General features: G+C 41.7%; 2 protein-coding genes across 11 annotated transcripts; one reads left to right on the forward strand and one right to left on the reverse strand.

The window, feature by feature from the left end:
• Window positions 1–682: 682 nt before the first annotated feature.
• LOC108112696 (polypeptide N-acetylgalactosaminyltransferase 1) lies at window positions 683–4905 on the forward strand. The gene is made up of 4 exons (XM_017222907.2): window positions 683–742; window positions 831–1782; window positions 3038–3559; window positions 3677–4905. The coding sequence occupies exons 2-4, from the start codon at window positions 1121–1123 to the stop codon at window positions 4296–4298; spliced, it is 1806 nt and encodes a 601-aa protein (XP_017078396.1). The 5' UTR covers window positions 683–742; window positions 831–1120; the 3' UTR covers window positions 4299–4905.
• A 214-nt stretch (window positions 4906–5119) lies between these two features.
• Window positions 5120–22072, reverse strand: LOC108112695 (kinesin-like protein KIF13A). Of its 10 annotated transcripts, none has more exons than XM_017222897.1 (20): window positions 21939–22072; window positions 20918–21192; window positions 17271–17358; window positions 16944–17107; window positions 16361–16877; window positions 15609–16185; window positions 14981–15553; window positions 14607–14921; window positions 14452–14493; window positions 12670–14332; window positions 12469–12614; window positions 12005–12034; window positions 11540–11642; window positions 11379–11477; window positions 10596–10616; window positions 9908–9970; window positions 9414–9824; window positions 8754–9353; window positions 8375–8686; window positions 5120–8310 (listed from the first exon to the last, which is right to left on the reverse strand). In XM_017222897.1, the coding sequence occupies exons 2-20, from the start codon at window positions 20970–20972 to the stop codon at window positions 8231–8233; spliced, it is 5859 nt and encodes a 1952-aa protein (XP_017078386.1). In that variant the 5' UTR covers window positions 20973–21192; window positions 21939–22072; the 3' UTR covers window positions 5120–8230. The 10 variants fall into 10 exon arrangements, with proteins under 10 accessions (XP_017078386.1, XP_017078385.1, XP_017078391.1 ...); XM_017222896.1 differs by having other exon boundaries at window positions 11379–11480; XM_017222902.1 differs by lacking the exon at window positions 14452–14493 and having other exon boundaries at window positions 11379–11480.
• Between the last annotated feature and the right edge of the window lie 609 nt (window positions 22073–22681).

Raw genomic sequence — 22681 nt, forward strand, 5'->3', positions numbered from 1 at the left:
GATTGAATATATCGCTCTAGCAACGTAATATAAGCACGTATTAGTATGTATAGGCCAGGACTGCAATTTCTTGTGAAATATTTTTTTACTTTATTACTTTTTTTAAAATAAAATTAAATGGTTTGTTTTATGAATTGAAACATCATTTTCCTATATAGAATTGTTTGACCTTTTAATGATTTTTGTTGCCAAAAATGCTTATTGTTGGTAGCAAAAAAGAAAAGGTAAATACCGGCAAAAACTTTACAACTGCCGCCAAACAGGGAAAAGCAAATTATTAACCAGTACTAACAAAACCTCTTGGTAAATGGTCTAAGTATTTGCTAAATGTAAACTTAGCCGTGCTTCCATCCTGCCTATTTTTACAAAACTCAAACTACACACATTAATTCATTTAAAAATTTTACTGTCTTTGTGAAGCTTTCCTAAGATTTAGATGTTTTCTTATCTCTTATATGCCCCCTTTTATGCGTTTAATCGTTTTGGCCAATATTAATATTATTTGAAAATATATCGTATTATATTTTATATTATACATAACTAAAATCAATGTATTTTTAATTTGACTAAAAGAGAATTTTTAAAGAAGACTTATTATGTTAATAAATATTGTTTTAGAAAACTTCAACTTTTCGGCCCACTGTACCCGGAATAGGTCATACTTTTTATCATGCTCTGCGTTATTTTGCACTCGCGCGGTCACACTAGAGAGAAGCAACAGCGTACAAAAAAACATGCCAGAGTAAGTTTTTGTTGTTTTTTATTGTTGTTGCATTTTAATTGTTGTTGTTGTTGGGGCAATCGCGCTTAGAATTAATATTTTAATTTAGTCTAGTTTAAGCCACTCCACAAAGCGGCGGTGCGCGGCGCTTAACGGAAAGCAAGAAGAAACTGGAATTGGAATCGTAGGCGAACCGAGAAGCCACGAATCATACATATGTGTCTGCTTTTTCGCCAGCGAATTGGAGTTAAATGATTGAGTAGTGGATAAAATCGGACATCGGACGCACAAGATCCGGATCCGCGGAGCCACTTTTGCGTGAAGTGCTTGGAAGTGCTACCTCAAAAAACCATTAACTACCACCAATCACCCCTCAACTAGAAGATATAATATATCAACATGCTGCCTCGGTTCCGTTCCTTCTATGGCAAGCTGATCATCTTCATTCTGGTCGCCCTGTGCTTCATCCTATATAGCAAGGTGCAACAGAATGGACCACCGGAGGAACCGGTGGTGATGCCACTTGGCCGGGTACCTGCTATACGAGGCCCTGGGCGCGATCGGTACGAGACGTATAGCGACAGTGAAAACGAGATCGCCCGACCTGCCACCCAGTCACCCTACGAGCAGGTCATCCAATTGGATCTTCAGAAACAGAAGGCGGGACTCGGCGAACAGGGCGTGGCCGTTCATCTTTCGGGGGCAGCCAAGGAGCGTGGCGATGCCATTTACAAGAAGATTGCCCTCAATGAGGAGCTAAGTGAGCAGTTGTCCTATAATCGGAGTGTCGGTGACCACCGGAATCCTCTGTGCGCCAAACAGCGCTACGATGCTGAATCCCTTCCCAGTGCCAGTGTGGTTATCATTTTCTTCAACGAACCCTACTCCGTGTTGCTGAGAACCGTGCACAGCACTCTGAGCACCTGTAACGAGAAAGCCCTCAAGGAGATTATTTTGGTGGACGATGGTAGTGAAAATGTGGAACTCGGCGCCAAGCTGGACTACTATATTCGAACGAGAATTCCAGAAGGCAAGGTCACAATTCTGCGGCTCAAAAACCGGTAAGTAAAAGCTGCAACGTGTTTGACCCACATATACATACATATATGCTGTCTGTTTAATTCGGGGAAACCCCAAAACAAGTACTATGGATTACCCCAGAAGTATATATATATATAAATATATCAATTATTAGGTATATTAGGTGATACTTTCGGACTTTCCCAAGTCGGTTAAAAGTTTTTGATAGTGCCGCCAAGATTATAATAAAAAATCTACTAACTAGGATTCCCTGAATTAATTGACACTTGACGACGTATACTTAACTATAAAATGCTTTCACATGCTACGCGCAATCAGCTTTTAAGCAACAACAAAGAATTCCCAAGAAAGAGTGTATTTATAAAATACGCATGGCAAACCTTTAATACAAGTTTAAAAGTTTTTGAGATATGAAAAAGTGTGACATTTAAAATGCTCTGCGTTTGTTTGCATTTTAAAAGTTTACTGTGCTTAGATCAAGTAAGAAACTAAAAGTGAAAGGTGCAAAATGAATTAATTAGGTTGTGTTTAGCCTTAACACGTACACTATTTGAATAATAATGAAAAAATATCAATAACGTTTTATATATCAAATATAGTAGATGGGTTAAATTACCATTAATTTGACCTCTGGTATACGAGTATACAAATATGTATTAAACTTTTAAGTAAGTGTTTTGTTCTTGTGCCATCAATTTCCTGGTATTTCTAAATAATCGTGTTAGGCAATGCTTTAGATCTTAATTACTCTACTTCTTCTTGATACCTACACAAGGGTCTAGAAAATAACTCTAAAAGCACATAGACTCTGACCATTATTATTGCCAATAGGCTAGGAAAAGTTTAGCAATTCGGCTAATCGAATCGCGCTGGCAGCTTGAACTCATTTGAATAACTTGTTTGGCATGTCAGACGCGCTTGGAGCATCTTCTTTTTGGCCAGAACCGACCAAAGCTCAAAAAACCAAAAACTAAAAACTGAATAAAATACAATAAAAAAATGAAGAGAAAACCAGTTCGTCAAGTTACGATTATGTGTGTTGGGCTTGACTTTTTGTAACTCCCAGACTCGGTTTCTGCGTGCATTACACTCGGCAACCCGCGAGCTTTGCAGACTTTCTGATGACTTCACACGGTTGAAGCTATGTAGGATGGTGTTAATCGTGCTTGGCAGACGATCGAAGGTTTTTGACTGACCCAATAAATTTGCTTTGTTTTTTTTTGTTGTTTTACCCTTCACATAGCTAAAGAAAGTTTTGCCTCTCTCTCGTTTCAGTTTGGGTCTGATTCGTGCCCGTTTGGCCGGAGCTCGAATAGCCACGGGGGATGTCCTCATCTTCCTGGACGCCCATTGCGAGGGCAATATTGGTTGGTGCGAGCCACTTCTGCAGCGCATCAAGGAGTCCCGAACGAGCGTCCTGGTGCCCATCATTGATGTCATTGATGCCAATGACTTTCAATACAGCACCAATGGCTATAAATCGTTCCAAGTGGGCGGATTCCAATGGAACGGCCACTTTGATTGGATCAACCTGCCGGAGAGGGAGAAACAGCGGCAGCGACGGGAGTGCAAGCAGGAACGGGAGATTTGTCCAGCTTATAGTCCCACCATGGCCGGTGGATTGTTCGCCATGGATCGACGATACTTCTGGGAAGTGGGTAGCTACGATGAACAAATGGATGGTTGGGGTGGCGAGAACCTGGAAATGTCCTTCCGCATTTGGCAGTGTGGCGGCACCATCGAAACAATTCCATGCTCCCGCGTGGGACACATATTCCGAGACTTTCATCCGTACAAGTAAGTTTTTAAAAATAATGTTATAAATACGAGTATAATTTAAGCAAGAAAAGACCTTCAAAGCAGATATTGTTATCTATGGCTGTATTCTAATGAGCTCATTTAAATTCTATTTAGATTCCCTAACGATCGTGACACACACGGCATAAATACTGCCCGCATGGCTCTGGTGTGGATGGATGAGTACATCAACATATTCTTCCTCAACCGACCGGACCTGAAGTTCCACGCGGACATTGGCGATGTGACCCACCGAGTGATGCTGCGCAAGAAGCTTCGCTGCAAGAATTTCGATTGGTACCTAAAGAATATTTACCCTGAGAAGTTTGTACCCACCAAGGATGTGCAGGGCTGGGGCAAGGTGCACGCTGTGAACTCCAACATATGCCTGGACGATCTGCTGCAGAACAACGAGAAGCCCTACAACGCTGGCTTATATCCATGCGGCAAAGTACTTCAAAAGTCGCAGCTGTTTTCCTTCACCAACTCTCAGGTCCTGCGCAATGAGCTGAGCTGTGCGACAGTGCAGCACAGCGAGTCCCCACCGTACCGGGTGGTGATGGTGCCCTGCATGGAGAACGACGAGTTCAACGAGCAGTGGCGATACGAGAGCCAGCACATCATTCACAGTAATACTGGAATGTGTCTCGATCACAAGGGACTCAAGAGCATGGACGACGCTCAAGTGGCACCATGTGATCCACACAGTGAATCCCAAAGATGGATCATCGAGCATTGAGATTATGCCTAGCGGGGGAAAATGGGATGGGGACCAAAACCAACTGAGAGATACTGACTAACGCCGACTGAACGGAACTCGAATTCAAATTAGAACAACTCTTTGTAAATACATAAATCGAATGCTAGAATTATATATTTTCTGTACACTAACCTGTGTATGATAAGAAGAAAAGACGACGGGGTAGCTAGTGCAAATCAAATCAAGTGGAATCAAATCAAATCAAAAGAAAACAAACCCAGCAAATCAAACGCAAACGAGTCATTTGGAAAGCAAATAACAATTAACTGTGTGTTGTGTACTTTGTGTGTGTATAAATATATAAATAGAGCAAGTTGTAAGGATAGTGTGTCCGAAACATCCTATGTAAATGATATTTAGTCGCCATGTGATCATGTAAGGATGTAAGAAGGCAGGATATGGAACAATTGCATTCCATGGCCAGGGATTCAACGAGGAGCGCTCCCATGAGCTATGCCCTCAGCAATAACCAACTATGTAAACTGTAAACTAAAAGTGTTGTAAGCATTTATCTACTAACATAACAATTTTGCCATTTGTTTTCATGAAATAAAACACTTCCGACTGGAAGATGCACATATTCAAATGTATGTGTAGTAGCCTCATTTAATATGTATTAGCCCCATTTAGGGGGCCGGAGGTGTTGGCCCAACAAAATGTAACCAGTTGCTGGCTGGTGAAGGTCGAGTTCAGGGTTAATATCGCAGTATCTATATAGCTTGTGTGTTGACCCAGCAGCAACAAGTCCACATTCAGCACCCAGCTGTGAAATTAAAGCCGACTCCATTGAAAAATATCCATTGCATGTTTGTATAATTGTATTTATAGATATAAGTACATATTTCATATTCTCTTTTGTTTTGTTGAAGTTGTTCAAATTTGCTGATTACGCGTGTATTTTTCTTGTTTATTTTTTGTTTAATTTCTCTGGCGTGTTTGCTGTTAAAATACTTAAATTTGAGTTAAACAATTGTAAATTACTAAAATTATCATTATGGGTTTCCGCTGCTGACACCTATATATTCTGTTTTTGCTCTGTATTTGTCAACTACATGTGATAGAGTGTGTAAACTCAACTGGATTATCAATACTTACAAAACGAACGAAACGAACCAATTCATCAACAATGGTTTAGCTTCGTGCGTCTGTTTTGTGTATGTATTATGATAAAGCAGATCTAGCATATATGGTTTAGTTTATTTATTAACTCGTGGCTGAACTCTTTGGATAGTTTATTTAACGGCTGATGGAGACGAGCTAGAATTCTGGTGTAATAACATTTATTCGTTGACCGTGCTAAAAGCTCTAAGAGTGCGCAAACTTACAAGTAAACGTTTTTTTCGAAGGCCTTTCGATCCTATATACCTCATCATATAATATGTGTGTGCCCGCCTAACATTCCGTTACGCTAGAGGCTAGATGCTAAATGCTAAATGCTATATGCAATGGCAAACTATGTTTTTGTTAGTTGCTGGGCTGATTGCGTGAGAACTGCACTAGATTGCACAAAAATATGATTAATTCTTTAATATAACGTCAAGGTACGATTCAATTTGTCGGCATTCCAATCGATTCTCTACTACGGCTATTTAATTTCCTTGCAATGCACTCTGTCTACAAACTATGGATTCTCGATCTATTTTACAATTTTAAGCTGTGCTGCTAACTTTTGTTTTCTATCGGGCTTTCAATTACTATTCTCAATCAACCTCTTCTAGTTGAACGTTATTTGCGCTAGTTAAATGCGTTAATTTGATGGTGATTTAGTTAGTAGCCGGTAATAATGCCCCACTATGTACATTCATGTGACTAAATTAGTTTGGAATTATAATGCTCAACCGATTTGAAATTGCGGCGTCTACAAAATTGCACACACATACTCAAACGAAATGCCCCCTTGGTTGGGATCTATTATTATCTGGGATTCCACTAAGGGAGCATTCAATATTTAAATGAACTCTGTTTTCAGTTAGGATTATCATTGGTAAATATGTAATTTATATTTATATTCATGAATATCCATGCAGTTGTAAGTATATATATATATATATATCATAGTTGTATCTTGATCTTGAATTTTAAATTTTGGACGTATTTTCAAGTATATTTTGGTAGTTGCTTTTCGCTTTTACGCAAGTAGAAAAACAGTTCGAAAATATATATACCTAATATATATATATAAGTGGTGTATATTTATGCTTGTATACACTGGATGAATGGCTGTAGATCTTCCAGTTGGGTTTTGACCATTGACTCTTCCCAACTGTTTTCTGTTGGATTTTATAGTTTCAGTTTTTGTTTTGTTTTTTTTTTCTTTTGGGTTTTCTAAGTGTAAATCGCTCTTATTGTTTGGTTTTTAAATTGCAATTTATCTCAGACTCAGTTTTGGAGTGCTTTTTGGATGTTGGTTGGTTGGATGGATGGATGGATACGTTTACGGTTTTACGTACAAACGATCGTTAGCCTGTGCCGGGTTTAAACATTACAGTATTTCCACGCTTTTTCGGCATTTTATCTTTTGGGGTCACTCTCTATCCTTTTCGTGTACGATTAGATTATTAAAGTATCTTAACATAAAATTTGAATATTCAATGCAATTATTGCTTTCTTGCTTTTCTTTTTGGACTAACACCAGCTTCTGGCTCGGTGATCAGTTAATGTTACTTAAAACGCCTCACAAACATAGTCGCACAACCTTCAACATTGATAAGTACAACTTAAAGATCCTAAACACTTATATTGCACATTCCGGACGGGTTAAGCGAAATTAAAAAAATCATAATTAATGAGGTACATATACGATAAAATCAATTTTATTTATATATATATATATATATATGTAAATATGCATATATAAAGGGGAAATTATAAATACATCACATCAAAATAATACAATTTACACATAACTGCGCCAGTGCGAAGCGTCTTAATCGGGGGAATAAGTTCCAAGATGCGACCATCTTAGGAGGCTTCAATTGCTTAGACGCAGCTCTATAGAATATTTTGCTCTCATTATTACTAACATTGTATTGTATTGGTAATTGTATATAAATGCGCTAAACAGAATATGAGCTCAGGAAAGGAAACATGAAGACGAAATTATTGCAAGATCTTAATTATAAATATATATACAAATGATTTATATATTGAATATAGTCAATAACAATTAAAAAATATAAGCTCATCGTTAACCAAGTCACATTGATATCAAAAACAATTGAACTAAACTAAAGGCAAAGAACCATTACAAAAATATATATATATATATCAGTAAAGCGCTTAATTCAAAAATCGAAAAGCAATAAACGACAATTAACTACACGAACACAAAAAACAATGGAATCAAAAGTGCTCATTTCACACATACATTAATCGAAGAAGGGTCACTAAATTTTACGATCTCGCCCAAGTGTTCGAGGTATTGCAACTACACGAATGCCTGTCTGGCTTAGTTTAGTTTCGATTCGTTTCGTTTAGTTTAGTTTAGCTAGATTAGTAATTAGTTCTGCTGTAGACACCGCCTTAAACTACTTAGAGAAGCGTGGGGTTAAGTGTACGGCATTTCATTTGCGGCATGGTGTGAGAATAGTTAAGTAAGCTAGAATATGGTTGGCATGTGGATTATGCTCCGCATTGTTCGTTGCTTGACGAGGCCCAACCTCCTTCTTCGTCGACCTCGTCCTCGTCCTTGTCCTCGTCATTGACATTGTCATCCTGGGTGGCGGCCCTTAGAAGGCCGTCGAGCGTCGATTGGCATAGCACTTCTTGCCATGACTGTTCGCATCTGCAGCGCCACTGGTTGCACGCAATCTGTGGCAGGTCGCCGGTTGGCTGCTAACAGCACTGGTGGCTACCGTCGATTGCCTGCAATTAGTCCAACGCTGCAGCTGATGCGAACACTTGGGGTACAATCATTTGCGCGCCGAAACGTTTAGTGAATCGCCGCGGCTCTTCGAGCGTGTCATCGAGCCAGTCATCGAGGTACTCATCTCTGCACGGCAAACAAAATATATCAGTTAGTAAACCCTATCTATATCCAATGTCAATTCACTCACCTTTGCTGATGCTGTTGCTCTTCTCGGCGGCCTTGTAAGCTCGCATTGCCTTGCCTCGCTTGTCCAGCATCAGCTTGTCGGAGCGCACAAACATGCCATGCTTCGGCTTGCACTGGAAATACTGAATGCCCTTCACGCTACCATCGTTTTTGCCTGTTGGCGTGTCCAGTTCGACACCTATCCATGCACCGGGCTGGAACTCTGTGGTGCCCACAAAACGAATGACGCCGCTGGTATTGTAGGGTCGGATCAGTACAGATTCGCCTACCACAATCCAATCTGGCAGGATCACTTCCACATCCTTGCTCTCATCTAAAAAAAGATTTGAGTACCCAATAGTTTATAAGAAAATACAATATTAAAGCAAATTGATATTCACCATCAACTTCTGTGCTGCTGGTCATAACGCTGGAGTCCAAGTACGCTGCCAACCCCTCCATCTTGGCCACCGATGCTCGATGGTTGATGCGCGGTGCGTGACTTGTTGTGCTGTTATTGTTGTTGTTAATGCTATTGCCATTGTTTGGAGGCTGGGTGTTTGACTTCTTGCGTCGCACAACCTTTCCAGCTGACAACTCCTCCTGGACAATGCCATCGCCTTCGAGCAGCTCCTCTGAAGTGTGGCTCAGCTCGTCGGAGGACCTGTTGCCGTTCTGATTGTCTGTGGCAAGCTCTGTTTGTGATTCGGTTTGCGGCTCTGGTTCCTCCTGCTCCGTTTGTTCGGAGACCAGTTGTGGCTCCTTGATCACGTCCACATTGTTGTTGTTATTCTTTGGCAGCTGTTCGCGTTCATCTTCGTCACTTTGTGCGTTGTCCCTGGACTCCAACTGCTCCAATGGATGCGTGAAGGCTTCCTGCAGTTTCTTGGCCTGTGCTGGCTCCGGTTGCTCCTGTGTTTTGGCTTTAGGCATATCCTTTAGGAAGGGGTTAACTCGTGCCTGACGGTTCGGTGGCGAATTCGAGTTGACTCGATCGAAATCTAAGGAATGAAATGAATATTAGTGCCATGGCTCTAACTGGCCAATGTGTATATTCCCACCTGGCGTCTCATCAATGCTCATCGAACGCATTGAAGCAATATCCTCGTTGCTTAGATTATTGCAGGAGACGGCCTGAGAACCATATCCACTGCTTGTGGAGGAGCTCATGCTAAGGGTTGGCAGGCCAGTCAGATGCTTCATGTTCGCGTTGGCACTGGATGTGTAGCTCAAGTAGCTCTGGTTCGAATGGCTGCTGAGGTCCATAAAGGAGTCCATGGTCTTAGAAGCCGTGAGGCGTGACCGCGAAGCCAGACTCTTGTTCTGCTGCCGCTCCTGTTCGAATTCTGCAGCATATTCCGAATCGCTGTAGCTGTCCTCTGGCTCCTCGTCCAGCGATCTATGTCCACCCAAGGGCTCTTCATGCAACGTCGTCATACGCATGCCCAGCAGCTTACTAGTAGCTGGCGAAGCTGTGGAAATATTAGAATGTCATGATCAATATAAAGATTCTATGCAGACAAACTTTAAGCTTAGAGCTAGACAAACCACATACGTTTCGTTGGCGCAATTCTCAAAGTGTTCAAGTTCAAATTGAGATTCAAAAATGTTGGACGCGCTGCATTCCACATTTGGGGGGCGGGGAAGATAATGATTATGCGTTATGTTTAGTTACAATGCAATTTACAGACTTCGATGAGTGATCAAACTAGCCAGGGATGCGACTAGCTCGCAGCCCCAGCAACACACTATATTCATAACATCAATGGAAAACGAAATAAAGGTCTAGATTCTAGGATTAATACAATCTCTACAAATGCGCGGCTCGTGCTAAGATCTCGTGCTGTGTGCTTGGCTGCAGTGTGATTTGTGCACCGGATTGCTTGAGTGGCTGGAATGAAGTGGATGGAATGTCCTGGAAATGAATGTACAACTGATTTCCATCGCAATGTCTGGAATTTTGGTTGGATGATAAAGAGTCTTGGGTATGATTTGAAGACAGATTTACCAGCAAACAGAACTAACACAAAACTACATGTAAAACACTTCTAAAATGGGACACAAACCAATCCCTTTCATCATCTGGGGTCATGGATTAATGAGAGAGATACATGTCTGTAGATGATTGGGTGTAGAGATGGCGGGTTGTGAGAGACAGACAAACTTAAACTCAACTAACAATCAATGCATAGCAATCAAGAATGCATTTTCGGATTTGATTTGGGCATAAGTTTGGCCTTTACCTGACAGCAGAGATATTGAGCCTGTTGGCCGTGGAATTTCATATAGATTACGTTTATGTTGAAAACACAGAAAAGAGTTGGACAATGTGAGAAACCATATAGTAAGTACGAATAGCTATGTGGACTTGGTTCGGTATGGTTCATGTTATCGTGGAATCATGTCAATTTATATGATAAGCAATGGGATGTGGAATAGTCGTGTGCATCAAGACGAAGAATCGCTCGAGTCTTCAGATCGAGTTAATGCGGTTGCTCTTGCTAATTGCTTGGTTGCTGCAGGTGTTGCATCGAAGCAAAGCAAACAAATTAGGTTTTGAAAGTTTAACTAAGCAATGCGACAGTTCACAGAATTTGAAACTATTGCCTTTTGTTGGTGTTTGCTCTTGAGCATGAAGAAAGCGTAATTAAACATACATTTCGAAGGATTTATCTTGTTGCCATAAGTTTAAGTCAATATAAATGTATATATGTTTTCTAAGTACAACTACAAGTAACAAATTTCGTAATGTACAAAGTTATCTACGATTTTTAGGGATTCTCTATGAGATCCAAATATTCCAACAAAGATAAATCCCTTGCTCTTGGAGCTTGACTTCAACTAGATGGTATAAAATTTTGCCTGCGCATAAGCATATGCAGAAATACTTAGTTAAATATATAGTGTATTGAAAAACTCGGTTATATGGATTATAGTTTCAATATTTTTTGCTCAAATATTAATGGTGATTATATAGAAGAAAAATGTTTGGTGTACGAAAGCGTAAAATCCAACGAAATACCCACCAATGCCAAACGCCTTTCCGGGGGAATCATCGCTGCTACCCTTGCCGCCAAAGCTGTGGCGATTTCGGATGACACCTCCTGCTCCTGCTGGGCTGTGACCTGCTGAAGGAAGTGCGTTGGATTAGACAGGATCAGATGGTATATCTAAAAGAATAGCTCACCTGGAGTAAACTTGTTGCCCAACGCACTGTTATTGAGATCGGCAAAAGATTCGGATCGTCCCACATTCAGCAGCGACTCCATCGATGCATCGAAGCGCATAATCTGCGTAAGTTTATTTATGAGTTGCTTGCATCATAAATTTCGTATGCGAACGTTTTTTTTTTTAAGTAACAAATGTTATTTAACAGGATGAAATAAAAATGGTCGAATTAAAAACGAAAAATAATGAACATAAAATTAAAAAAAAACCCAAACGTTTACGAAAATGGCGAACTTAAGGGCGCACACAAACGGTTTTTAAGTTATAGTTAGTAGTAGAATAGTCAAGAGGGAACTGAAGAAAACTCCAACTACTAAAGCTTAATGTACAGTGCTTGGCACAGGATTACAAGGAAACATAGTATAGAATATAGATTACAGAATACAGGAAACAGGAAACAGAAAAGTGGATACTAGTTACTTACACTCCCGGTATTGGTGGTGTCTTTGACCGCCTATGTGCGCAGTGAGAAGCGTTTTGGGGCAACACACACACGTACACAGCATAAACATAAAGACAGGATAATACCAATACGCACACACACATACACACATAGAGGGAAATTCAAAATTGCAGGAAGTGCGCGCCGAATTTCGGATTTTGGTTAATTTTTGTCATTTTTATCGGTGGTTGTTAAACACAAATTTTTGTTTTTTTTTTTGGGGTTAGTTTGGTGAAAGCGCATAGAAAAAAGTGTGAAAAGAGAAAGAATTTGCGTTTAGTCAGATGTTCTTGGTTAATTTTGCTCAAGTGTGTTAGGTGAGTAAGTGGAAGCACATAATTCAGCAGCAGCGGCGGCGGCAGCGACGAATTGTGGAAGAGGCGCAGCAGCAGCAGCAGCTCGATGGGGTGAACGGTATGGGGTTCCCAATCAGCACTCGTCCTTACCTGTGAAAAGTTCGGCACACTGACGGTCTTGCGCATGCTCAGCGGTTGTCCATGTGCCGTCTCCAGCTCCTTAACCGCCACATTCTGCCGCAGGCGATCCAGGGTCAATATGCTCTCCACCGCCGAAACGCCCCGCGTGTATTTCTCTGACGGATTAAAGAGTCAGTAAGTTTCTAAGAATCTTAATCTACAGTGTCTCACCTATGTAGGTTTCTCCGTCACTTGCCGAGCAATCATCTCCACTAGCTGCCAATTGCGCCAATGACTCGCGATCTTCTAGCTCTTCGGAGGCCTTTGGAATGTTGGAAACCACCTCATAGGTGACCCCACTTTGCCATATTGCGTTCTCGCCCCGCACAAGTCGGAATTTCTTTAGACGATCAGTTAAAGTCTGTCCCTTCTTAATGTTAATGCTCAGACGCTTGCGCAGCACAAGATCCATTGGAGCCGGATGCGACAGGCGCACTGTGGTGCGCAGAATGAGATAGACGCGCTCGTTGGCCTCGGTGACTCGGTTTAGAGCCTGGCTATCATGCATCGAAGAGTCCCAGCTAGCCACACAACAAACATCCTTATCCAGATGCTGAAGAATTTGCAAGGTGTAGAACTTATGTCCATGCTCCTTGGACAGAATGGAATTGATGCCGGCAACGGAGAGCTCGTCGTTGGTGTTCTGTGCCGACAGATCGTCGCCGTTCAGGTTAAGGAAGAGGACGGGCACATGGGGTTCCATTCCCGATGGTGGCTCCCACGAAGCGGGTGCTCCAGGTATGCCTGAACCAGGAGCAGGCACCAGCACAGCGTTTCGCTCTTCTGTGAGCGAAACCCACTGATGCACCAGACTCAGTTCGCGTTCTCGTTCTTGCTCGTTCTTTTCCTCCTTCTTTATAAGCATTTGGATCTGCTGGTCAAGGTATTGACGTCTTCTTCCTAACGCTTCGCTCCACTTCTCTCGCAGCACGGTGAGATCCTCCTCCTGGTACGAGTCCAGTGGTCGCTGCAACCGAGATCGAACCGTCACACTGCCAATGGCAACGTTCACAATCGACTGGCAGATGATGGGCAGTGTTCCAGAGTTCTGTACCGGCTTCACACGCACATTCACCCGTCGCTGCTGACCCTGACGCAACTGGTAGATGCCTCCTGTCAGGACCTCATTGCGATTTGTCACTTCTACGGGCGAGTATTCGCCGTTGTCGTTAAGCTCGTGTATCTCTACCCAAAGCTCGATCTTGCGCGATAGTTCCGCCCATCGATCGACCAGGGAACGGGCCTTAGCCTGCTGCTGTTCCACTTCCCAGCCCTTTGTCTTGGAGAAGCCGGCACTGCGGTGGCCCCAAACCTCAATGGACAGAGCTCCCTCGATGCAATGCTCCAAAAATTCTTCATTTATGGTGACCGTGAAGTTCTGAGTATGCTCGAACTTGAACACCATGTTCTGGTCGTGAGCCGTTGACTCGGCATTAATGACCGGCACAACCATCTCTTGATGTCCCCAGAAAGTGTACTGGCAAAAGACGAAATTGGAGAGCGACAAAGGCAGGCCACTCGCGCACTTGATGGTCACGCGGCAAGTAATTTGGTTAGATGTTGGATCCACAGGGTCATCGTACTCATCCCGCGAATCACCGGAGGACTCTGAGACCGACTCGCACATCCGATCTTGTGGCATCTGCCCAGAGATTCTCTCAATCTCCACTTGCAGTCGACCCGCAACCTCACCCTGCTGACTTATGATGGGGGTGTGGTAATCCAGCTTAACGTCGTGAAAGAGAACCTCCAGGAATATATTGGCCACGCCAATGAGATTGTGATTCTCTTGCGACTCGTAGAAAGGATCCTGCGGTTTGGAGCTGTCATCGTCCTGTGAAAGTCCGAAATCAATTAGCTTTGCTTAAAGGGTCCCAAACAATACTGGCTACATCATAGTTTAAACGTGTGTGGTGTTCATGTTTTGGGGTGGTGGGGTGGTGTCTTAATTACCTTGTCATCATACTCGTCGTCTGAGAATGGCTCTATAAGGGGCTGTAGTCAGGGGTTAATTGAATGCGTGTGTGAATCGATACAATTATAAATGGTTAGTACGCAGCACAATGGCAACAGGTGGATGAAAAAGGATCAAATTAATATCAACATACCAGCCCGTTGAGTACGCGCTCCTTGTGATCCTGATACATCTCACGCATGTCTATCAGCTTGTTCTCCAGCTTCTCCATTGTCCAGATCTGGCTGCCTGAGTTTGTGCGCTTCACCAGAATGGCGGGTTCGCTGACGAAGGCCCCGCGCCGCCTGTTGGGACTCAGATTGGCTGGCGGTATCTGCAGAGTGACTGAAAACTTGGTCTTCTTCTCCATCTCTTCTGCCAAAAAGTTAGCCTCCTGGACCAGAGAATTTGCACGCATAATATCTGTTTTTAGCTGTCCCAAACTTCGCCTAAACATCTCATCTCGTTCCTGAAAGGTTAAAAGTATATAGAAGATGGAATGATAGATGTTAAGCGGTCTCGGCTTACCTGCGCCCACTTTTCCACCCGCATTTGCGAAGTGGGAGTATTTGGGGTAATCTTGCCCATGCGAAGTGGATCATACGGGGCATAGGGAGCATACGGCGTGCTTGGAGAGAGAATATTGCGCAGCTGCTGGAACTGCCTTTCGTACTCCTGCCGCTGCTTCTCCAGCGCCACCTGCTTATCTTCTTCGTGCTGACGTTCTAGCCGAGCAATGGCCGTCTGGATAGGGTCGTTGCTCAGTTCGTTCTGCATAATCTCATCGCGTGCGAAATTGTAATCAATCAGTTGCGCCGGCGTCTGGGGCTCCGACGCACACATGCTAGTATTATTGCTCTTCGGCGAGTTGACGCGGAAGAAGTGGTGGTTGCCCCAAAGGATACGGTCGCCGTTCTGCAACGGCGTCTTCTCCACAGCTGCCGATCCGTTAACAAAGCAACGCGCTCCCTGCACTGGCTCCATGTATAGTCCACTGTCTTCAATGGTGATCACACAATGCTCGGGCTGTATGCCCAGACCGGAAAGTTGTATATCTGGCTGCTGGCCACTGATACTGCGTCCGCCAATCAGCGTACGATCCTAGAAATATATGATATTGATGTATTTGTTTATTGAAGATTTTATTACGGCTCACCTTCAGATAGTAGACCAGCAGCTCGTTAAGGGACGGATCGGCATTCAAATTTACCAAGTAGTACTTGTTCTTCTCCACCTTGATGCCACTGGCCTGAACACTAATGCCCATTTTCTCGAGCGCCTGCTGTCGTTCGTTCTGAATACGTTCTGTCTTAACCAGCTTCTCCTCCCAGGTCTGAGAGATCTGCTTCATCAGGTTCTCACTCTCGGCCAGCTTGTCTTGGACATCGCCGACAGGTGAACCAGTGGCATGTTTCAGCATACTCCTAAGCGTCTCCACCTCGTGCCGCAGCTCACGAATGATTCGGGCATTGGGATCTTCGTTGACCACGGCATGGTTCACAATGCGCTTGGCTCGATCGGCATAACGTAGCGTGGACAGCGTCTCCTCGTAGTTGTCCGCTGAGGGCGAAATTGTCGCAACCATCACGGTCCTGGAATTGCCACCCAGATTGTCCTTTAGCAGCCAGGTGAGCACAGAGTCACGGTAGGGGACGAATTTGTCGTTGCCGCTCTTCTTGCCGTTAGATTGATCAGCCAACTTTGAGATGACCAGACCAAGGGTGGTCAGAGATCTGAAAATGGCGCAAGATTAGCTCAGAACCTTAAAAAGATTGGTGGTCAATGGAAATGCAGATCCATACTTGTTCAACATTTAAAATTATCACAGAATACAAAATGCAATACAAATGACCTGCATAACCATTGAAAACCAATGCGGGCCAAGGTTATTGACTAATTTTCACCCACTTGTTGATGTTGGAGCCTTCCTTAAGACGATCGCCAACTGCCCCCGTTTTCACGGCCCGCTCGGAACCAGCCAAATCCACCAGGGACATGCGGGACACCTTCTCGCCACTAACGCCCGTCGCCTGATCCGTGAGTATCTGAGTGAGGACCACCGAGAAGACGGCATGGGAGCGTGACGACTCGGCGTTCATGTTGGTGGCGGCCACGGTACGCGATTTGTTACCCTCTGTCATGAGGTTGTCAATGTCCTGGTAGGATGTCACGGCCAGCTGCGACAGTCCATCCACATAGGGACCCATGACATTGTGCTCGCGCACTTTAAGCGACTGTTTGTTCGGCTTTGGATCGAGCAGATCGTGGACCTTCTCGTTGTAAATCTCCATGTAGGACACCTCCACTTTGTACATCAGTTCGGGTGTGGATTTGTTGGCTATGGCCGAGAAGAGCTGGTCACACAGTCGTGGAATAATGCCCTTACTCTCCTGTGAGCCCATCATCGTGTAGGACTTGCCAGAGCCTAAAGAAGTTTATAAATGATAAATTAAGCTCGTGAATATGGTGAATCATTCATGATGGATCTTACCTGTCTGGCCATAAGCGAATATACACGCATTATAGCCTTGGAATGCATTATCCAGAATTCCACGTCCCACGCAATCGAATACTGTCTCCTGGGACGCGAAGTTGTCGTCCTCGGGATTCAATGAGTAAAAGCAGTGATCGAATGCAAATGTCTTTGGTTGTTTTCTGTTCAAAACGAAGGTTAAAAAGGGTATTAAGCAATCAGTTTGGTATTACAAAGGTATTACATGTAAGGCTATAAACTACTGTGTATTTTAATAGGTTGTGCAACAGACAGTCGGCTGATTAAATAATGCATTGTAATTATAGAATTTTATAGCTTTTTTACCTTTCTATTTTTTCCAGTGGTGGCGGGTTCTGCAGTATGGTCTGCTGTTTCTCCATTTCCACGATACATTTTGTACCCAATTCGATTTCTGTAAGTAAAACCAAAATCACTTTTTTAGACCTCTGCTGTTCCGGAATATATATTTATATGTTATGTGTGAAATTGAGATAATTTCGCCTTTATTCCGCGCTTGGGGTGATAACGAGTTCAAAGTGGCAAAAACAATTTAATTTTATACTCTTACTACACCCTACACATAGCACTCAAAAGCTTGGGTGTTGTGTATTTTTCATACATATGTGCGAAAATGGATTCGTAGAGAGCGAGGAGAGGCGATAAATGTGCATGTTGGGTATAGAATGCCAATGCCACCATAATCTCAATGGAGAGAACCTTTCAAATAAATTGTAAACAAACGTAAAAAGCCAGAAAACTCGAGTTGCCCAATCTTCTTCCATCCGTGTAATAAATATTGCAGCAGCAACAATACAATGAGCGATTAGATTGTCTTCAAAGCGAATTTCAGTTGCCCTTGATATTATCAAGTAGAGATTTATATGAGACTTGTTGATAAGGATTTGATTAGCTATCGGATATCATTAATTTTCAATTTGTGTGGACAGCACTTTCTAATATACTGAAAGAGGCTACTACTAGCAGAAATTACTTTTATAATTTGTCATATATAACTCAATAACTGACATTAATCCAAATTGATATGTTGTGTTTATTTTTACTTTTATCTAGTTTTGCATTCCCTAAATGATGCATTAAATACGGCCAGGCCAAAGAGGTGACCTTATCAGGCTGATTATTCCATTCATTCTGGCTGGTTTAAGAATAAAAAAAAAGAAAAGGGAAAAAGTGCCAGCTAATAAATCGTGGAAATATTTCAGTTCCGATGCCTCCCCGTGTCCTTCGCATACTTCATTCACTCCGAACGGAACGAAACGGATCCAAATGGCAGAGAACGGCGAACAGCGAAATGGCAAAGGCATAATACATCTATATAGCACAGAAAACATGATGAGGAAAGGGAAACAGCAACGTCAAAGCCAAACCCAGACGGGCAGACACATTTGGGCCCACACACACGAATCAGTATATATGTAATATATACAGTCGTATCCTGATGTGTTGCCTGGCCTTTGGAACTTCCGTTCCGCTTTATGTTACACAGCCGAGAACGTGACATGACATGGAAATGAAAGCCGCAAAGGACTCAGAACAGGACCAGAGTAGACCTGACCCTATATATACCGGCTGGTTACATGTCTTGGCCAACGGCTCAAATGTGACGAAGGCGTGCCATAAATTATTTGATGGTCTCATTTGTAGTTCTGGTCAGTTGATTTGATAGCGACTTTGTATAACCTCAAACGGTTTTCTCTTCGCTATTGTCCAACGTTGAAATTAACATACATACACTATACACTGGCATAGTGAAAACAGGTTAAGCTTTTTTTTTTGGTAAGAAGTAAAGTAACTTTGCTCTGGTCAGAGCTGTGACTTCATTTTTCGAGCTTGTTTTTCGACTGACTTTACTTTGCTGTGTGTTTGAAGTGTCTTTGCGTTTGAAATTGACTTTTCTGTTTTCATTTTACGCTCTGCTGGTCACAGCTCTCCACACGGAGAGGTCACTAGTTACGGACATGGCCCAAATAAGTTGCCCACGATTGACTAATGCCAGACACTTCATGTGTAACATACACACACATACTTAGTATCGCAAAATAAAAGCCTTTATCAGGCGTGATAACATTTCTGCGCTGCTTATCGCAGACGTTCTGGTGACTCCTACTACTGCTCCCTTCAGTCACAAAAACTGCCAGCGGATCAGGCCAAAACAAACAAGCTAGTAACATGACAACATACAACATTGAAATACAGTCAAACATCTAAAAATAAACGCGGTTACTAAGTTCCCGGGTTCGCCTTATTGGAAGTGACAAATTATGATGGATAAACTAGGAGTTGTTTTTTGTTTGCTAATAAATAAGTCACTAGAAGCTTTTACTAAAACAATTAATTATTTTAACAAACAGTAACAGTAGTGAAAATTCTCTTAAATGTTTAATGGAAAGATAACATTTTCGAATTTAAACTCGTTTACTTGGTTGATACGGCAATGCCATTTCCTTTAATCACTTTTAACTGCAGATTAAAAATAAATAGTTCAACTTTTCTTTCTAGTTATTATTTATTCTAACTGGTAATTAAGAATACTAGTTTAGCTTATAGGAGTATGACTGTAAATGAAACTGTTTATATAATTTTTGTAAATAAAAACAAAAGTGCACTGATCAATAAAGCGATAATCGAAGCAATGTGTGCCCCATATAAATCGAATATTTATTTAACCCTACAATGTGTTTGTGGCACAAGTTGAAGATATGACTCATTTTAATTAAGATACAATATATGTAGTTACAAAGTTGAATGCTACTTCGCGAATAAATATAACCCTAAATCGCAATTTGCAATAAAATTATGCAAATATAAACAAACGTACAAAGATTGAACAACGTTTGCCATTCAATCAATAAAGCGGGAATCCAAATGGACCTTGCCCCACGCACAGGCATAAAGTATATATATATATTTATAGGTATATCTATGGCATATGGCTGTGTGGCATAGCCCCTTTTTCCGCCGCTGCCATCCTTCGTTTCCGCCGCGAATGTGAGTCATGGATAAGCCAAATGAATGATCAGTGTTGACATTGGAAACGCTGACATCGCTGTTGCTTGTTTCATTTTGGTTTTTTGTTTTGTTTTGTTTTTGCACTTGCAACACTTCATGGTTGCAGTGGGAAACGTGGAAAGTGGCGAAATTAGCTGGAAACGAAAACCGTTTGTCAGACGACCAGGGACCATCCCGTAGGTAGTCGCTGCAGTAGGTATGTATATACTATATCCACACACACACATATCCACATATAAATCCAGCAAAAAATCCGCTGGCGCAGCAGTGGAAAAACGAAACCGTATTTCAAAGGAAGCGAAGAAGCCCATGTAAATTTCGTTAGCCTAAAAAAACAGTCTCTTGGCTGGTTGGTTTGCATTATTGATTGCAGGCAACTGCAGTGCCCGGGCATTGTTTGGAAACAATGTCGGAAAATGCAAGGAAAACTCAAGGCAACTCCTTGTGAAATATAGGATCGTCAGCTAGTAAATAAATGGAGTGTTTGTGGAATGATATTATCATGATATCTAGTTATCTCTTAAGAGGTTCTATCATAAATTGTAGTAAAAATAATAAAACGGAATAAATAAAATAGTGAATAATAAACAAAGACTAAATATATAATATACTAATTATAACAAAAGCAAAATTAAATATTCACTTTTCTATATCAACGGAAAAAAGGAGAATGGAATGGAATTTTAAGTATTTAAGCGATATGAAAACTATATAATATATATATATATTTATACATATATATTGTCTCCGATTTCTATTATTCTAAAATAAAACTTTAGTAATAATACATTCACTCGACTTCTCTGATGATAAGGACATTCAGTAAAAAAAAAAACCATGTTTAGGAAACTAAACTTAAGTACTCGGTATGTCTTCTAAATCTTTTAATTTCGGGTTTTTTCGCAGTGCAGGGGATTATCTGCGGCATGGAAATCTGTACTTACCGCGTCGATTGAAGGGTCGCACCCTTACGGCGACTTTGATCTTATCACTTGACATCGCGGATGTGGATGCTTCGGCTGTTAATAACTTTTTTATATTATTTTCTTTTCTGATGGACTGGAGTGGAGATGCGGGTGGGCGGGGCGTTATTCGGGCACCACTCGCGGCGGGGGGGCGACGGGGGTGTGGTTAGCTCCTTCTCCTTCTGCTGCGTTACTACTTTTTATTATCGTTAGTTGTTTAGTTGTCGTCCTCGCGGGAGTTGTGTGCACGCAATCTGGAAGGCAGGTGGAAGTCGTAAGTTGACTCACAAATATATGGCCTTTTGTGGAGCGCCAAAAAAAATAAATTATATATATTGTGTGAGTTCAATTAGCGCCACGCACACAGGCGCAATTCTAAATAGTAAATGGTGGGTTGGGGCGGGTAACTGGGCAAGGGGGTGCTTTTCCATTTCATTCTCGCCGTTTGTCATTCACTTTGTTTTGCTTTTGCTTTTTTGCTTTGTTGTTACTACACACAAACACACACACACATACTAGTTTCATTGTCATGTGCTGGCATTCCGTTATTTACGCGAGACACACTCAAATATTTGCTGGAAATTAGCTAATTAAGAATATGATTCGAGTGTCCTGTCCGATTTTTAGGGCAAATAAATAAAAATATGTACATACATACATAAAAATGAATAAAGGTACTTTTTCGCACTTGCTCACTCACTCACACGCACACACACACAGACCAGCAGGTATGCACTCTGCACAGGTACCTCATTTAACCCTCTAATGCCCCTCACAATATCTAGACTTTTCGAGGACTCCCCAAAAAGTTGGCGAAAAGTAACGCCAGGCTCCACCGCCCGCGCAAAAAAAGTCTCGAACGCAGTGTGCGACTTCTTTGAAGAATCGATTTTTATGGCTCTCTTTTTTGCTTTCGGTGGAGCTTCACAATTGGGGCTTAACTTTTTTTGGTTGCACAACCGGGAGATTTCTTGTTTATTATATATTTCGTTCAAAGCACCTTTTGCTCCGTCGTTGTTGCACTTAGTATCACTTCAATTTTGCTTTTCTGTATTGCGTTTTCATTTTTCGCGTTTTCGTTTTTCACGATTCACGATAGGCGAGCGAATGGCATCTCCTGATATCGATTGCAATTTTTACTAGTGATGGATAACAAGTGATTGGTGTCAAAGTGACCGTAAACGCCCTATCGTAAAAATAATGATTTCTTAATATACCAAAAATACTTTTATAAATACTAGATCACGCCATTATACATCCCAACTCGACATGTAGATGGCGCAGATGATATTAAAATTGAAAGATGTGAGAGGTACATATACCCTACCTAATTAAATTTCTAGTCAACTGACTTTAACACTACAAAATGTACATTTTTGCAATTTTTCGATAAAATTTATAAAAAAAAAGCGTAAATTTTAGTGAATTTTTTAAAATCTACGTGAAACTAAAAAAGTAGTAAAATAAATAACAGGGTATTTCACAAAAAAAGATCATGGCAGCGATGGATTTTTACTCTTAATTCCTGTTATAAATTTTCCTGGCAAATTAGTTACATCTTCCTGTAATTTATGTTGACCCTGTTGGTAATAAAACATGCAATTCCTTCTGCAATGGTACTTCAATTGGTACTTCCTGTTTAGTACTTCTCTTTATAGGTACAGTGCAGATTGCATAGATAAGACAATCCTTCAATCAGATAGCTTTATTACGGAATATCCAGTTTTATTTTTAGGTTAAACC

The sequence above is a fragment of the Drosophila eugracilis genome, unplaced genomic scaffold (genome assembly GCF_018153835.1).
Source record: "Drosophila eugracilis isolate 14026-0451.02 unplaced genomic scaffold, ASM1815383v1 contig_90, whole genome shotgun sequence".
In the NCBI taxonomy this organism is placed as follows: domain Eukaryota; kingdom Metazoa; phylum Arthropoda; class Insecta; order Diptera; family Drosophilidae; genus Drosophila; species Drosophila eugracilis.

Bases quoted from the DNA above. Each gene is read 5' to 3' on its own strand.
- LOC108112696 (XM_017222907.2), top strand. From the start codon at position 1,121: ATGCTGCCTCGGTTCCGTTCCTTCTATGGCAAGCTGATCATCTTCATT. The intron at 1,783-3,037 runs GTAAGTAAAAGC...CTCTCGTTTCAG, and splicing joins ATTCTGCGGCTCAAAAACCG to TTTGGGTCTGATTCGTGCCC. The intron at 3,560-3,676 runs GTAAGTTTTTAA...AATTCTATTTAG, and splicing joins CGAGACTTTCATCCGTACAA to ATTCCCTAACGATCGTGACA.
- LOC108112695 (XM_017222896.1), bottom strand. From the start codon at position 20,972: ATGTCAAGTGATAAGATCAAAGTCGCCGTAAGGGTGCGACCCTTCAAT. The intron at 12,615-12,669 runs GTGAGACACTGT...TTAATCCGTCAG, and splicing joins TGACGGAGAAACCTACATAG to AGAAATACACGCGGGGCGTT. The intron at 9,354-9,413 runs GTGGGAATATAC...TTCATTCCTTAG, and splicing joins GAGCATTGATGAGACGCCAG to ATTTCGATCGAGTCAACTCG.